General features: G+C 36.1%; 1 protein-coding gene across 6 annotated transcripts in view; it reads right to left on the reverse strand.

Moving 5' to 3' along the window:
- MEIKIN (meiotic kinetochore factor) overlaps positions 1-16,699 on the reverse strand; it is a 77,502-nt gene that overhangs the window by 39,315 nt on the left and 21,488 nt on the right. For all 6 annotated transcript variants that reach the window (XR_013387622.1, XR_013387620.1, XR_013387621.1 and 3 more), the window contains 2 exons: positions 10,425-10,464; positions 2,387-2,451 (listed from right to left, as the gene is read on the reverse strand). Coding sequence is in view for 3 of the 6 variants with exons in the window: in XM_077911578.1 (XP_077767704.1) it covers positions 2,387-2,451; positions 10,425-10,464 (105 nt within the window). In the remaining 3 variants the exon portion in view is untranslated. The remainder of the gene's footprint in view (positions 1-2,386; positions 2,452-10,424; positions 10,465-16,699) is intronic.

Consider the following 16,699-nt stretch of genomic DNA (forward strand, 5'->3'; position numbering starts at 1 on the left):
TTAAGTTATCCCTTTGCTCTGAGATGTGTTTCTTGTCACACTTAGAATAAAATCCCTACTTCTTATGATAGCATAGGAGACTACATTATACCACTTGATTACCCCCTAAACACAAATGTAGTCTTTTTTTTTTTTTTTTTTTTTTTACTCATTTTGCTCCAGTCATACTAATCTCTTTTCTATTCTTCAAACACGCAGAGCTCTTTCCCATCTCCTGGCCTTTTCTCTTGTTGTTCCCTTTGCCCAGCATGGTCTGTCACAGATTTTCACATGACCCACTCTCTCACTTCATTCAAGCTCTATACAAATGTAATCTCAGAAAGGCCTATCCTATTACCTTGTCTAAAATAGCATCCATAGTCACACTCTGTTTTTACCCACTTTACCTTCCTTCAATACTCATATTTCTTTTTTTTTTTTTAATTTTTATTTATTTATGATAGTCACACAGAGAGAGAGAGAGAGAGAGAGAGAGAGAGAGAGAGGCAGAGACACAGGCAGAGGGAGAAGCAGGCTCCATGCACCGGGAGCCCGACGTGGGACTCGATCCCGGGTCTCCAGGATCGCGCCCTGGGCCAAAGGCAGGCGATAAACCGCTGCACCACCCAGGGATCCCCAATACTCATATTTCTGATGTTGTTGTATATGTATTTGTTTAACTGTTTAGTGTCTTTCTTTCTCTACTATAACATAACTCTGTTAGGGTAATGACTCTGTCATTTTCCCCAGCAACTAAAATACTTTATGTCACACTATAGGTGATTAATAAATACTTGTTGAATGAATGGAATTAATGAATGGTGTGATGAGGTGTCTCTGAAACAACCAAGAGGAGATGTTGAGACAGCAGCTGCATATAAGGGTTGTAGTCTCAGAGAAGAGTCTGCATTGAGAGAAAACTTGGAAACTTTGCTTTTTGTAGGACACTATACATATCAGGGAGTAAATTTTTTTTAAGATTTTATTTATTCATGAAAGACACACAGAGAGAGAGAGAGGCAGAGACACAGGCTGAGAGAGAAGCAGGCTCTATGCAGGGGGCCTGATGTGGGACTTGATCCCAGGACTCCAGGATCACGTCCTGGGCCGAAGGCAGGCGCTAAACCGCTGAGCCACCCAGAGATTCCTGGGAGTAAATTTTAAAAAGATTTAAATCTAGGAACCAGCCTTGAAGAACTCCCCTATGTAATTGCTAATAGTGGTAGATAAGATTGAAAAGGAGCAGGAGGTACCTGAAAAGTAATTTCTTATTTGTTTGTATGATTAGACTATTTTTTAACATTTAGTAAAGAACGTGACACACAACTGGAATAAAGAGGGATTTGTTGAATTAAGGAGGTAAAAAATACCTCCTGAGCAAGATGTGATTTAATTTTAAATTTCAAGTCAATCAACCACATAAAAATAATACAAAAGCATACATAATTCCAGAATCACTATTCTCCCTTACTATCAGGCCTTATAAATAATATTTTCTACAGCCAAAGCAACTTTTTATTGGGCAAGACCTAAGTAAAATCATGATTGTTTTTAGTACCCTTACCACTTTTCTTTTCATAACCTCTCCTCTTGTTCACAAATGCCCTTTACTCTTGCTATAAAACAAATCTCCCTTCTAATGTTCACCCTCCAGAGTAGTAGATGCTAGCCGCTCCTTAAAAAGATGTGTGCTTTTACAAGTTTAGTTTTTATCACTTATTTAATTTACCTCAGAATAGCAATTATTTTAATCATTTTTACTTAGAATTCCTAACATAAGACCCGGTATGTAGGGAAATACTCATTAAGATAATTTCTTAAAGTGAAGATTATGCAAAAAAAAACTTTCTAAAGTTTATATTAAAATATCTATTAAGAGTAAAACCAGTCATTCTTCCAGTTTACCCAAAAACAGATGCTATAAAACTTGATTTGGGAAATAAAAATAGGAATCTGAGATATAACATGGATTAATAAGGTTGGAAATGTTTGGCTAAGTTATCCTAATAATAAACTAAATTATTGAGTGTCTATAATGCAAGGCATTGTGTTGACCCTTTTATTTTTAATCATTACACATAATTCCAATATATTTATTTATTAATTATACTTTTCCCACAACAGAAACTTGGGAGGCAAGGAATTTATATTACTTCTCACCAGTATATATAACAATGCCTAATACAGAGTGTATACTCAGTAAATGTTTATGAAATGAATTAATGATGGGTATTGTAGGGATAGCTAAGACCCGCATTCTAACTTCACATATCTTCAATTCTTAAAATACAACCAAGCTAAAAAGCGCTCAATTTCCCGGGCTACCAATTTTCTCAAAATATACTGCACTGTCACAAAAATAAAGAAATACAGAATTATGAAAATGATTAGTTTCACTATTTATTACCTGATTCTGAATGTGAAGTATTCTTTGGTTTTGGAGATATATTTTGGTCTGCTAATGTCATCGCTCTATAACAAGAACAAATTAATGGTTATTCTCTTAATCTTCCAGTAACTTTTGAGAATCCTCAAATAATACTTATAAAAGCATTTATAAGCTATCAAATATCCTGCAGGAAAAATGTAACTCATTAAAAAAAGTTTCCATACGTATATGAAAAAATAGTTTAATAATAAAAGGCAATATATTCATACATTTTTCAGTGTGAAACAATACATATAGAGGACAAGGTATATGTTTACAATCAGACCGACCTGGGTTTAAAGTCCAGTTCTGGGATCCTTGGGTGGTGCGGCGGTTTGGCACCTGCCTTTGGCCCAGGGCACGATCCTGGAGACCCGGGATCGAATCCCACGTCGGGCTCCCGGTGCATGGAGCCTGCTTCTCCCTCTGCCTATGTCACTGCCTCTCTCTCTCTCTCTCTGTGTGTGACTATCATAAATTAAAAAAAAAAAAAAAAAAAGTCCAGTTCTGCTACTCACACTTGAGTGGCCTTGGAAGATTCACTCAACCTGACCTGATTCTTGGTTGCCTCATTCATGTAAAAAGAATGGCAATCTTGTTTCCTAGGGTTGTGGTCATGATTTCAAGTAACATGAAAGATAATACTTTTAAAAAATTAATATCCTTTTCTCTCTTTTTTAAAGATTTTATTTATTTATTTATTTATTTATTTATTTATTTTATTTATTTATTTATTTATTTATTTTTTATGATAGTCACAGAGAGAGAGAGAGAGAAGCAGAGACACAGGCAGAGGGAGAAGCAGGCTCCATGCACTGGGAGCCTGATGTGGGATTCGATCCCAGGTCTCCAGGATCTAAAGATTTTATTTATTTATTTGAGAGAGTGTGAGCATGAGTAGGGGGAGGGGCAGGAAGAGAGAGAGGGGAAGAAGCAGACTCCCTGCTCAGCAGGGAGCCCGACACAGGGCTCAGTCTCAGGACACTGGGATCATGACCTGAGCTGAAGGCAGACCCTTAACCCCTTAACTGACTGAGCCACCCAGACAGCCCTATCCTTTTCTCTTTTACGAATGACACCACCCCCAATTCTACTGAAATGTGTATTAGAGAATTACAAGAAGAATACAAAAGGGTCAAAGCTCAGCCTTTGACAACTAAAATGAGATTTCTGAGTCCCTACCAAGACAATGGCGTTGAAAGTCAAATGTGAGAAGATTTTCTAAATTCCTTTGCTGATTTATTGAACAATTGAATTCAGTAAGCAAAAACCAATTTTATTCTTTCCTAATTCCTCTCTAAATTCGCCCTGCCAAAAATAGTATTTTCTTACCCTTGAATGAACTTTTCGGTGTATTCCATCATTTCTGTTAACAGTCATTTTGGGGTAATAAAGAGCCCAGCATAATACCGCAACACCAAACTCTTATTATCTGATTTAAATTTCTTCCTTTTCTCAACTTAGGACAGAGTTAGACTCAAAAGCTGCAGTGAGGAAATCAGCCATGATTGGTTTCTTCTTCATTTCTTGTTCTTTTTCCTCCCCAGTTTGATAACTACTCTTTGGGATCTTCTGCCATTGGAATAGGGGAAAGGAATTATAAAAAGGGACAGAAAGAATCTTTCTTTATCTTGACTGATACTATTATAAGATGCCATTGGTTACTTTCTGGGTGTGACAGATAACAAAATGTTGACTTTCAAATCTGAAGTATTTTGAAGGATTCAGTGATAAGGTTTACCTACGCTTGGGGCTCTCTCACTTGCTGCTATTTATGATCTCAGTTTTTGAATTTGATGATAGAACTTTCAGCCTCTTTCAATTGAGTTTACCTTGTCCTTTGCAAGAAGTCATACTGGGCATGATCCTTTCCAAGATGATCCATAACTGACCCTCTTGTGTGGGATCTATACCTGACCTATAGGTATTATGCACAAATTTTGTTGTCCCAAACTCCGAAAGTACATCTAGCTTCCTCTTTATTCACCCATTCCAAAGCATCTAACAGACTGCTAACTGATCTTGCCTTTAGACTTTTCAGAGTTAGAAACCAAGTTCTAGGAAACATATGTCAAACTTCTCAAATGGTTCTCTTGGAGCTTCCTCTTTTATGTTGAGGTGAAGGAATAAGCCAACCCCTCTCCTTGCGTATAATACCAATAATTCTTATCAAAGAAATATATGTTTGGTCATTTCATCCCTTCAGCACATTCTTAGCTATTTTCTATATAGTTTGGAGCTTGGTGATGAGCAAAACCATGAGGAATTGATTTTTGATCCCACCTTTTACAAACTGCACATAGATAAATCTACACTGATGGGGATGGGAGTAATTGTCATTTTATTTTGTTTTCATCTATTTTCATCACAGTTCAAACTCTAAGGCTACCTGAAAGGCACATGTAGCATCCTACTACATTCCTAGAGTTCCTCTTAACATGTAGATGAAAAACACAGAGTTTTACTATTAGCTACAGAATGTAGAAAAAATTCAGGATGTGACCAAACATAGATTCCTGCTCCATGCCTTCCATACTAGAGGATTATTACTAAGAAAAAGGGGACAGAGCCTTGGGAAATAAGCAGTTTGACAGAGGGAAGTGACTTCTCCATCAAGTCCTAAATCTGGAGGTGGGGGTACTAGGTAGGAAAATGACATTAGAAGAAGTGCAGAGAAAGCCAAAAGCAGAGGGGGCATGTGCCAAACTCACTCTAGGTAGAAATATCCACACAGGGTGGAAACGCAACATCAAAATAAGAGTCTGGACTACTCAGAGAGGAGACCTCAGTTAGCCCTCCTTGAGAGTCCCTTAATTCCTGTAGATTGTGAATGAGTTCTCAAGGTTCCAAATACCTAGGGCAATGCAGAAGGTGCTCAAATTAGAACCAAAATACCTGGCATAGGGCTGCTCTGCTGGTGACTCTACCACAAAGGTTGCAGAAAGGTAATCAAGTCAAAGTCTGCATGGAGGACTTCAATGACACTCAAGGAGTTTTGGGTAGCAACAAAAGCTAAGGTGAGAAAAAATCAGCAATGGAGGATCTCAGGCCCTAAATAAGGCTATAAGTTTACCAAAGGCTTTATTAGCAGAGTCCAGCCTAGGTATAGAACCAGTCTTTAAACCTGCAGCATAAATTAGTACAAGTCCAAAGACAACTTTTAGATCCCAGACAAACTCAAAGCCCCAACTTCACCCCTCCCCCAGTTCTAGCTTACTCCTATTACTATACACCTATATTTAGGGTGACCATTTATCCATATAGGCACCTTTCCAAGAATAAAAGGGAGTTCTACTAAAATTTATATCAGAACAATAGACACATACCAGGACTGTCCCAGGCAAATCAAGAGGTATGATAATCTACTTATATGCCATCCTCAGGAATATGAAATGGAGAGAAAAACTGTAAAATTTAGCATTCACCCAAAAGAGACTCTGAACTGGAAGTAAATAGATGGCATTAATAAGTTTAACTCATCATTTCCCAGCTAAATAGGAGAGAACAGAGAGGAGACCCTATGAGAAGCTGAGGTCAGTTATTTTAAAAAAATAAATAAATTACACACAAAAGTAATATTACACTCTATGTTCACTAACTGGAATTAATTTTATTTTTTTAAAGATTTTATTTATTTATTCATGAGAGACAGAGAGAGAGAGAGAGAGATACAGGCAGAGGCAGAAGCAGGCCCCGTGCAGGCAGCCTGATGTGGGACTTGATCCCAGGACTCCAGGATCACGCCCTGGACCGAAGGCAGGCGCTAAACCGCTGAGCCACCCAGGGATTCCCCACTAACTGGAATTTAAGTAAAAACTGTAAGGGGCTCAGTCTGTTAAGTGTCCTACCCTTGATTTCAGCCCAGGTCATGATCTTAGGGTCCTGGGATTGAGCGCCATGTCAGGCTCCCCACTCAGTGGAGAATCTGTTTGTTTACCCCTCCCTCTGCTCTTCCCCCTGTTTGTGCTCTCACTCTTAAATAAATATATCTAAATCAATAAATAAATACTTTAAAAATAGAAAGAAAGAAAGAAAGAAAGAAAGAAAGAAAGAAAGAAAGAAAGAAAGAAAGAAAGAAGAAAAGAAAGAAGAAAGAAAGAAGAAAGAAAGAAAGAAAGAAAGAAAGAAAGAAAGGGAAAGAAAAAGATGAACTATATTTTCTTTGCATATCCAACTGGTACATTTTATTTTTTAAAGATAGTGCAACATTTAAGGGAGACAGGAAATAAGATTAGATACACATAATCAAGTACTGTATTACATTTGCTCCATGCAATATATAGGCAATACTCATTGAACAGCGTTTACATGCATCTTTCAACAATATAAACAAAACTCCCTTTCTTTATTAGATACTATGTCAAAATTATAGGATTTTAATTTTGTGAATGTGCTAATTAAAGAGAATGTCAAAAAAGCTAATAGTTAACAGCTGTTCAAAAACGGTGTCATTATTATCCAAACATTTCTCCTTCCTTCTTAAGAATATATTGCATTGCAGATTGTTAAAGGGATTTAAAAATCATCAATCATCATTTCTCTCTACTGACATTAATGATTTACCTTCAGAATTTTCACTGTTACCTTCAATTTGTAAAAAAAACAAACAAAACAAAACTCAAAATCAGTGAAGCACAATAAAGTACAAATAAAATGAGGTATGCCTTTAAGAGATTTCCTTTGCTTCAGAAATTTTTTTTACCTCTTAGACACAAGCATATTTATAAGGAGGCTTTCACACTAATGGTATTCTTTTCTCACTCTACACATTTCCTAGGGTGACAACTATCCCTTCAGTCCAGGATCTTTCCCTTGCTATCTAGGCTGGAATATCCAACTACGCACCTGATATATCCTCTTCAAAGTGCTGTAGGTATTTCATTGTTTTCCAAACTAGAATTATCTGTCACCCCAACTCACTCCTGCTTTTCTATTTGTACCTTCGTCCAACAAATTAGTCATCATTCATCCAGTTTCTCAAATCAGAGGGCTGGGGGCTGAGTTGGACTCTACCTCCCTTAACAAATAAACATGAAAAATTACTGATTATCCCTTCTGAATTGTTCTGAAGTTTTTCCTTTTTGCTGTCCTTGCTGATAAAGTTCAGGTCCTAATTATGCCTCACTTGAAATGCTACAATAGACATTCCTTCAACCTAATCACTTCTTCCAATCCATCTTTTTCTTTGTTGCAAAAGTGATTATTCTAAGAAATATTATCATGTATATGTCTGTGAAGAGGTGGGTAACAGGCAAGAATTTTAGTTGGACAATGTATAAGTTCTATAGAAATCTACATTCAAAAGTATAGCAATCCTTACCCCCACAAACTCATCAGCACAGAATACCTAAACCATTAATCCCCACCAAGGAAGATAACATATTGTACCATCTACTATTTAACGCTGGTGAGAAAAATCAATTTATAAGAGAGTAAGACTTGCAGATGATTATTTGACAGACAAAAAATCTATCCTTCTATCTCAAAAAGCTGAGAGCAAAATATTCTTTTACCCTCATGGCTTATTTATTTTTGGTCTATTATCTTTCCTGCCTATATTTTCTATTAAAAATTATATTTCTTTGGTTTCCTTAGTCATAACTTTCTTAAGTTTTGGGGATCCCTGGGTGGCGCAGTGGTTTGGCGCCTGCCTTTGGCCCAGGGCGCGATCCTGGAGACCTGGGATCAAATCCCACATCAGGCTCCCGGTGCATGGAGCCTGCTTCTCCCTCTGCCTGTGTCTCTGCCTCTCTCTCTCTCTCTCTCTCTGTGACTATCATAAATAAATAAAATTAAAAAAAAAAAAAAACTTTCTTAAGTTTTACTGATATAATTCACATATCACACAATTAACCCATATAAAGTGTACATTCAATGGCTTTTAGTATATTCAGAGAGTTGTGTAACTGTCATCACAATTAATTTTAGAACAATTTCATCACCTCAAAAAGAAACCCTGTACCCATCAAGCAGTCAGTTCTTATTTCTCCCCAACCACCCTAGTCTTAAGCAATCACTAACCTGCTGTCTGTTCAGATTTATCTATTCCGGATACCTCACACAGACACAACCATAAAATATGTGATCTTATGTGACCAGCTTCTTTCATTTAGAATATGTCCAGGGTTCATCCACATTGTAGCATATATCAGAATTTAATTTTTTATTATGGAATAATATTCCATATAGATATACCACATTTTATTTGTCCATTCATTAGTAGATGGACATTTGGACTGTTACTACTTTTTTGGCTATCATGAGTAAAGTTTCAGTCAACATTCATGCACAAGTTTTTGTGTGGACATGCATTTCTATTTTTCTCAGGTATGCATACCCAGGAGTTGATTGCTGGGTCACATGTAACATTATGTGGGACTGCCAAACTATTTTTCAAAGCACCTTCATTTTAAATTTCCACCAGCAATGTACTGGAGTCTCAATTTTTCCATGCCTCACATGACAGTTATTACCAGTATTTTTAATTATAGCCATCCTAGTGGGTGTGAAGTGATTCTCATTCAAGTTGACTTGCATCTCCCTAATGGATAATGATATGAGCATCGTTTCATGTGTTCATTGGTCACTTACATATCTTCTATGGAGAAATGCCTGTTTGGATCCTTTGCTCATTTTTAAATTGAATTATTTTTCCTTTTATTATGGGTTGTTAAGAATTCTTTACATATTCTGGATACAAGTCCCTGTCAGATATATAATCTGCAAATATTTTATCCCATTCTATGGATTGTCTTTTCATTTTCTTGATGGTGTCTCCTGACTTTGCTCTTAAACTTGTATGAATTTTTTGCAAATTTCTTTCAAATTTTGAATATTAAAATGTTTTAAATTTTTGTTATATTTTATAGTCCTACTGAAAATCTTTCAGACTCTCATCACATTCAAGAAAATAAGAATGCCAGCCCTTAAGACCATTCATGATCCAGACTGTGACCATCTCCTTCAATTAAGATACTCTCTCTCTCACATATGCCTCAACCTTCAGTCTACATGCCCCAATCCAAATTCTTGATCTTTGCCCCATAATATTTCTCAATTTCTCTCATCTTAATATATGGCAACACCATCCTTCTAGTTGCTCAAGCCAAAACTGTGGAATCAGTCTTGACTACTTTCATGCTCATTCAGTCCATCAGTGAATAAGAATCCATCCTGTTAGTCCTGCTTTCAAAATATATCCAAAATCTGATCTCTCTACCTTTACTCTTACCACTCTGGTCCAATATTAGGACAATAGTCTCCTACAATTTCCCTAACGCCTTGTCTCTTCATAATCTATTCTCAACACAGTAGCCAGGGTGATTCTTTTAAAACCTAAGTTATATCGTCACCCTTCTAAATCTTTAAAGGCTTTCCAATCCACTCATATTCACCTGGAATATCTTCTGTGATATGTCCTCTGGTTCTTCTGTCACTTCTCCTTTCTCCTCTTCCCACACTCCACTCCTAGAATCTAGGCATTCTTGCTTCAGGGCCTTGCTCCAGCCATTCCCTCTACCTGGAATACTTTTTTTTTCTCCTGTGAGTCACATATCTTGCTCTGTCTCCTTCTTTAAGTCTCTGCTCAAATTTCAATTATGACCTCACTGACCACACTACTTAAAATAGTGAACCTCCATTCCAATACTCTCTTGCCCCCATCTTGCTTTTTTCCATAACATTCATTACCATACAGAATACTATAAATTTACTCACTTATTTATTGTCCACCCTTCCAAATGGAATGTGGACTTGATGAAGGCAGAGATTTTGTTTTATTTATTGTCCACCCCTTCCAATTAGAATGTGGACTTGATGAAGGCAGAGATTTTGTTTTTAATCAATTTCGTTCATTACAATATATCACTAGCAATTAGAATATGTTGGCCACAAAATGATTCCTCAACCAACAATGAATAAATGAACACATGAATTTGTGGGCTAACAATCATTCTAGCTACATAACTATTAGAACACGGGGTTTTGAAAAGCATAACTTTAAAATATTAGTTCTTACATTTCTCTATGGCATTTTTGAGAGTCTCCTGAAGAGGTACCTAGGAAAGAAAAAAACTATCTATTAGAAATACAATTCAAACACAGACCAGAGGCCAAAATTAGGAAAAAAGAAATATTTTTCTCTAAAATATGTGGTGATAATGCAATTTATTTTCTATAATTTTATTGTTTTATATTGCTTTTATGCACCACTTAAATTAGGTAGAAGTATTCTCAAAGTTACCAAAATAAAACAAAATTATTAGGAAATTTTAAGAGATGCAGGAATCTATCAGCCTATATTTATAGTTAGTTATAATTTTTGAAATGCTTTCCAATCTTTTACTTGATTCTTAAAACAGGCATGTGAGGCGAATATAACAATTTACTATTCATATGCTACATAGCTACATATGTGAAAAAAATAACTGGTTGAATTATAAAACTAACAGCTGCATACTTGGAACCTAAACTCAGATCTCATGATTCTTAATCCGGTACCAAGTATATAGATATGCATATTAGTAGACTGCTTAGCCAAGAAAATGCCTACTAGTTAACATTTGCTGTCTAGGTTCACTATGATATTACTTAAGAACCATGAGAATAGTCTTCTGAAGAAGTTATGACTCTAATCCCCACAGAACTCTGCTTGTGTTTAATTAGAATTTTACAGTTAAAAAGAAGTGAAGTGAATGGTATCTACTAATCATGGAGAAGCATTTCCCTGAAAAGGAGGTTCCCAAAATATAAAGGAGTGAACAACATCTACTCTCTGCTTTTGCTGATAATAGTCTCTTGCTTTTTCTTCTGATGTAAATTTTTTTTGGATTGAGTATAGGTAACACATATTAAATTAGTTTTATGTGTACAACATAATGACTTCAGTTCTCTATACATTATATTATGCTCACCACAAGCATAGCTACCATTTGTCACCACACAATGCTATTACAATACCATTGATTATTATTTCCTATGCTGTGATTTTTATTCCCTTGACTTATTCATTCCATAACTGGAAGCTTGTGTTTCCTACTCCTCTTCACCCATTTTCCCACACCCCTATCCCCTTTCCCTCTGGGAACCATTAGTTTGTTCTCTGTATTTACAGGTCTGATTCTGTTTTTTGTTTTAAAATTTAAGTTTCATTTATTTAAGTAATCTCTATACCCAACATGGTGCTCAAGCTCATGACTCTCTGAGATCAAGAGTTGCATGCTCTTCCAACTGAGTCAGCCAGGTGCCCCTGTATTTTGTTTTTTTTTATTTGCTTTTTTTTTTTTTAGATTCCACACATGTGAAATCATATTGTTTTTGTCTTTCTCAATCTCACCTATTCCCTCAGCATATGACCTGCTATGTCCATTCATGTTATCGCAAATGGCAAGATCTCAACCTTTCACATGGCTGCATAATATTCATGTGTATATGTGTGTGTGTGTGTGTGTGTGTGTGTACACACCATATCTTCCTTATCCATTCATCCATCAGTGTATACTTAGATTGCTTCCATATCTTGGCTATTGTAAATATGCTGCAATACATAGGGCTACATATATCTTTTCAAATCAGTGTTTTTATTATCTGTGGGTAAATACCCACTAGGGGAATTATTGGATCATATGGTATTTCTATTTTTAATTTTTTGAGGCATATCCACACTATTTTCCACAGTGGCGATACCAATTCACATTCCCATCAAAAGTGGATAAGAGGGAGGCCTGGGTGGCTCAGTGGTTGAGCATCTGCTTTCGGCTCAGGGCATGATCCTGGGGTTCTGAGATCAAGTCCTGTATCAGGCTCCCTAGAGGGAGCCTGCTTCTCTCTCTGCCTATGTCTCTGCCTCTTTCTCTCTGTGTCACTCATGAATAAATAAATAAAATCTTTTTTAAAAAATGGATGAGTCATTTTTTAAAAAACAATTTTGTATTTAAGGGGAACCTGAGTGGCTTAGTCAGTTAGCATCTGCCTTCAGCTCCAGTCATAATCCTAGGGTCCTGGGATTGAGTCCTATGTTGGGTTCCCTGCTCAGTGGAGATCCTGCTACTCCCTCTGCCCCTTGCCCTTGCTTGTGCCTTCTCTCTCTCTTTCTGTCAAATAAAATCTTTAAAAATTTTTGTATTTAAATTCAATTTAACATATACTGTATTACTAGTTTCAGAGACAGAATTTAGTGATTTGGGCAGCCCAGGTGGCTCAGTGGTTTAGCACCACCTTTGGCCCAGGGTGTGACCCTGGAGACCGAGGATCGAGTCCCACATCGGGCTCCCTGCGAGGAGCCTGCTTCTCCCTCTGCCTGTGTCTCTGCCTCTCTTTCTCTCTGTCTCTCTCATGAATAAATAAATAAAATCGTAAAAAAAAAAGAATTTAGTGATTCATCAGTTCCATACAATACCCACCCATCCTCCAGCAACCCTCAGTTTGTTTCCTGAACTTTAGATTTTTCCTTCTCTTCCCCTACGTTTACCTGTTTTGTTTCTTAAATTTCACAATAAGTGAAATCATATGGTATTTATCTTTCTCTGACTTATTTTGCTTAGCATTATACTCTCTAGTTCTTTCCACATTGTGGCAAATGGCAAGATTTCATTATTTTTGATGGCTGAATAATATTCCTGTGTGTGTGTGAGAGAGAGAGAGAGAGAGAGAGAGAGACACACACACAGAGAGAGAGAGAGAGAGAGAGAGATACCACCTCTCCTTATCCATTCATCTGTCCTTGGACATCTGGGCTCATTCCATAGTTTGGCTATTATGGACATGGCTGCTATAAATATTGTGATTCATGTGCCCCTTTCAATCACAATGTTTGTATCCTTTGGATAAATACCTCGTAGTGCAATTTTTGGGTTGTAGGGTAGCTCTATTTTTAACTTTTTGAAGAACCTCCATACTATCTTCCAGAGTAGCTACACTAGTTTGCATTCCTACCAACAATGTGAGAGGGTTCCCCTTTCTCCACATACTTCCCAACCTCCATTGTTTCCGGAGTTGTTAATTTTGGCCATTCTTTCCAGTGTGAGGTGGTATCACATTGTGGTTTTGATTTGTATTTATGACTGTTCCTTTTTCCCCATATCCTTGGCAACAACTGTTCTTTCTTGTCTTTTTATTTTAGTCATTCTGACAAGTATGTGTGCTATTGATTACCATTTCCCTGATGATTAGTGATGTGGAGAATCTTTTCATTTGTCTGTGGGCCATCTGTATGTCTTCTTTGGAAACATGTCTATTCAGCTACTCTGTCCATTTTTAAAATTGGATTGTTTGGAATTTTAATGTTGAGTCGTATAAATTCTTTATATATTTTGGATATTAACTCCTTATTAGATATATCATTTGCAAATAGCTTCTCCCATTCAATAGGTTGCCTTTTTGTTTTATTTATGGTTCCCTTCACTGTACAAAAGCTTTTTAATGTAGTTCCAATAGTTTAATTTTGCTTTTGTTTCCCTTTTCTCAGGGGGCATATCTAGAAAAATGCTGCTATGGCTGAAGTAAGAGAAAGTACTGCCTGTATTCTCTCCTATGGTTTCAGGTCTCACATTAGGTCCACAATCCATTTTTTTAAATATTTTATTTATGTATTCATTCATGAAAGACAGACAGAGAGAGAGAGAGAGAGAGAGAGGCAGAGACACAGGCAGAGGGAGAAGCAGGCTCCATGCAGGAAGCCTGATGTGGGACTCAATCCCGGGACTCCAGGATCACGCCCAGGGCCGAAGGCAGGCACTAAACCGCTGAGCCACCCAGGGACCCCTGGTCCATAATCCATTTTGAGTTTATTTTGTGTATGATATAAGAAAGTGGTTCAGTTTCATTCTTCTGCATGTAGCTGTCCAGTTTTCCCAGCATCATTTATTGAAGAGGTGGTCTTTTCTCTATCGTATATTCTTGCCTCCTCTGTCACAGATTAAGTGACTATATAAGCATGGGTTTATTTCTGGGCTCTTTATTCTGTTCCACTGATCTATGTATCTGTTTTTGTGCCAGAACCATGCCATTTTGACTATAGTTTTGTAGTATATCTTGAAGTCTGGAAGTATAACACCTCCAGCTTTGCTTTCTCAATATTGTTTTAGCTATTTGGGGTCTTTTGTGCTTCCACACAAATTTTAAGATTATTTGTTCTAATTCTGTGAAAAATGCTATTGGTATTTTGATAGGGACTGCATTGACTATTTAGATTGTATTTGCAAGTATGGGCATTTTAAAAATATTAATTCTTCCAATCCATGAGCATGGAATATCTTCCCATTTGTTTGTGTCACCTTTAATTTTTTTCATCAATGTTTTATAGTTTTCAGAATACATGTCTTTCATCTCCTTGGTTAAGTTTATTCCTGGGTATTTTATTCTTTTTTGTGTGATTATAGAGTTTTTTTTTTTCTTATTTTCTCTTTCAGCTACTTCATTATCAGTGTATAGAAATGTTATTGGTTTCTGGGTATTAATTTGTATCCTTAAACTTTATTGCATTTATTTATTACTTCTAATAGTTTTTTGGTAAGGTCTTTAGGGTCTTCTATGTACAGTATCATGTCATCTGCAAATAATGACAGTTTAATTTCTTTCTTACTGATATTGATGCCTCATTTATTTTTCTTGTTTGATTGCTGTGGCTAGGATGTCTATCTAGAACTATGCTGTAGTACTAGAAAAGTATTAAGAAAGGACATCCTTGTCTTGTTCCTGGTCTCAGAGGAAAAGCTCTCAGTTTTTCACCATTGAATATGATATTGACTTTTTTTTTCATAGATGGCCTTTATTATGTTGAGGTATGTTCCCTTTTTAACATGAATTGATGTTGAATTTTGTTAATGTTTTTTCTGCATGTACTGAGGTAATCATATGATTTTTATCTTATATTTTGTTGATATGGTTTATCATGTTGATTGATTTGCAAATACTGAACCATCCTGCATCCCCAGAATAAATCCCATTTGGAAACAGTGAGTGATCCTTTCAATGTATTGTTGAACGTGGTTTGCTAATATTTTATTGGTGATTTTTGCAACTATGTTCATCCAGGATTTTGACCTATAGTTTCCATCCTTCTTTTCTTTTCCCTTCTTCCTTTCCTCTTTCCTTCCCTCCTCCCTTCCTTTCTTTTTTGTGAATTTGTCTGGTTTTGGTATCATGGTAATACTGGCCTTGTGGAATGAATTTGGGAGCTTTTCTTCCTCTATTTTTTTGGAATAGTTTGGGAAGAATAAGTATTAACTCTTCTTAAAATGTTGGGTAGAAGTTACCTGTGAATCCATCCAGTCATAGACTTCTATTTTTTCGTAGTTTAAAGTAATGATTCAATTTTGTTACTAGAAATTGGTCTGTTAAGATTTTCTATTTCTTTCTGATTCACTTTGGAAGATTATATGTTTCTGGGAATTTACCCATTTCTTCTAGGATGTCCAATCTTTTGGCATGATTTTTCACATGTTCTCTTATAATCTTTAAATTTCTGGTGTCAGTTGTTCTCTTTCATTTCTGATTTTATTTATGAGTCATTTCTCTTTTTTTCTTGATGAATCTGGCTAAGGGCTTATGAATTTTGTTTCTTTTCAAAGAACCAGCTCCTGCTTTTATTGATCTGTTCTATTGGTTTTATGTTTTTGTTTTCATCTGTATAACATTTATTTCTGCTCTGAACTCCATTTTTTCCTTCTTTCTACTCTCCTTGGGCTTTGTTTATTCTTTTGTTAATTATTTTAGGTTTAAGGTAAAGCTAATTTATTGGAGCTTTTTCTTGCTTCTTGAAGTAGATCTGTATCACTATATATTTCCCTCTTAGAACTGCTTGTCTTAAAGGTTTTGGACTTTTATGTTTTCATTTTCTCATATCTCCATGTAATTTTTGATTTCCCCTTTGACTTCTCTTTGACTCATTGGCTGTTTTGTATTATGCTGTTTAGTCTCCACATGTTTGTCTTTTTCCAGTTTATTTTTCTTGTGATTCATTTCTAGTTTTATATTGTGGTCAGGAAAGACACATGGTATAATTTCAATCTTCTTAAATTTACTAAGACTTGCTTTCTGGTCTACCATGCAATCTATCCCAAAGAACATTCCATGTATACTTCAAAAGAATGCATATTTTGCTGTTTGGATGAAATGTTTTTGTATATATCTGTTATGTCCATCTGGTATAATGTGTCATTCAAAGACACTGTTTCCTTATTGATTTTCTGCCTGGATGATTTATCCACTGAGGTAAGTGGGGTGTTAAAATCCCATACTACTATTGTGTTACCATCAGTTTCTCTCTTTATGTCCATTAATATTTGCTTTATG

Source organism: Canis aureus, chromosome 10 (genome assembly GCF_053574225.1).
Source record: "Canis aureus isolate CA01 chromosome 10, VMU_Caureus_v.1.0, whole genome shotgun sequence".
NCBI classification, from domain to species: Eukaryota; Metazoa; Chordata; class Mammalia; order Carnivora; family Canidae; genus Canis; species Canis aureus.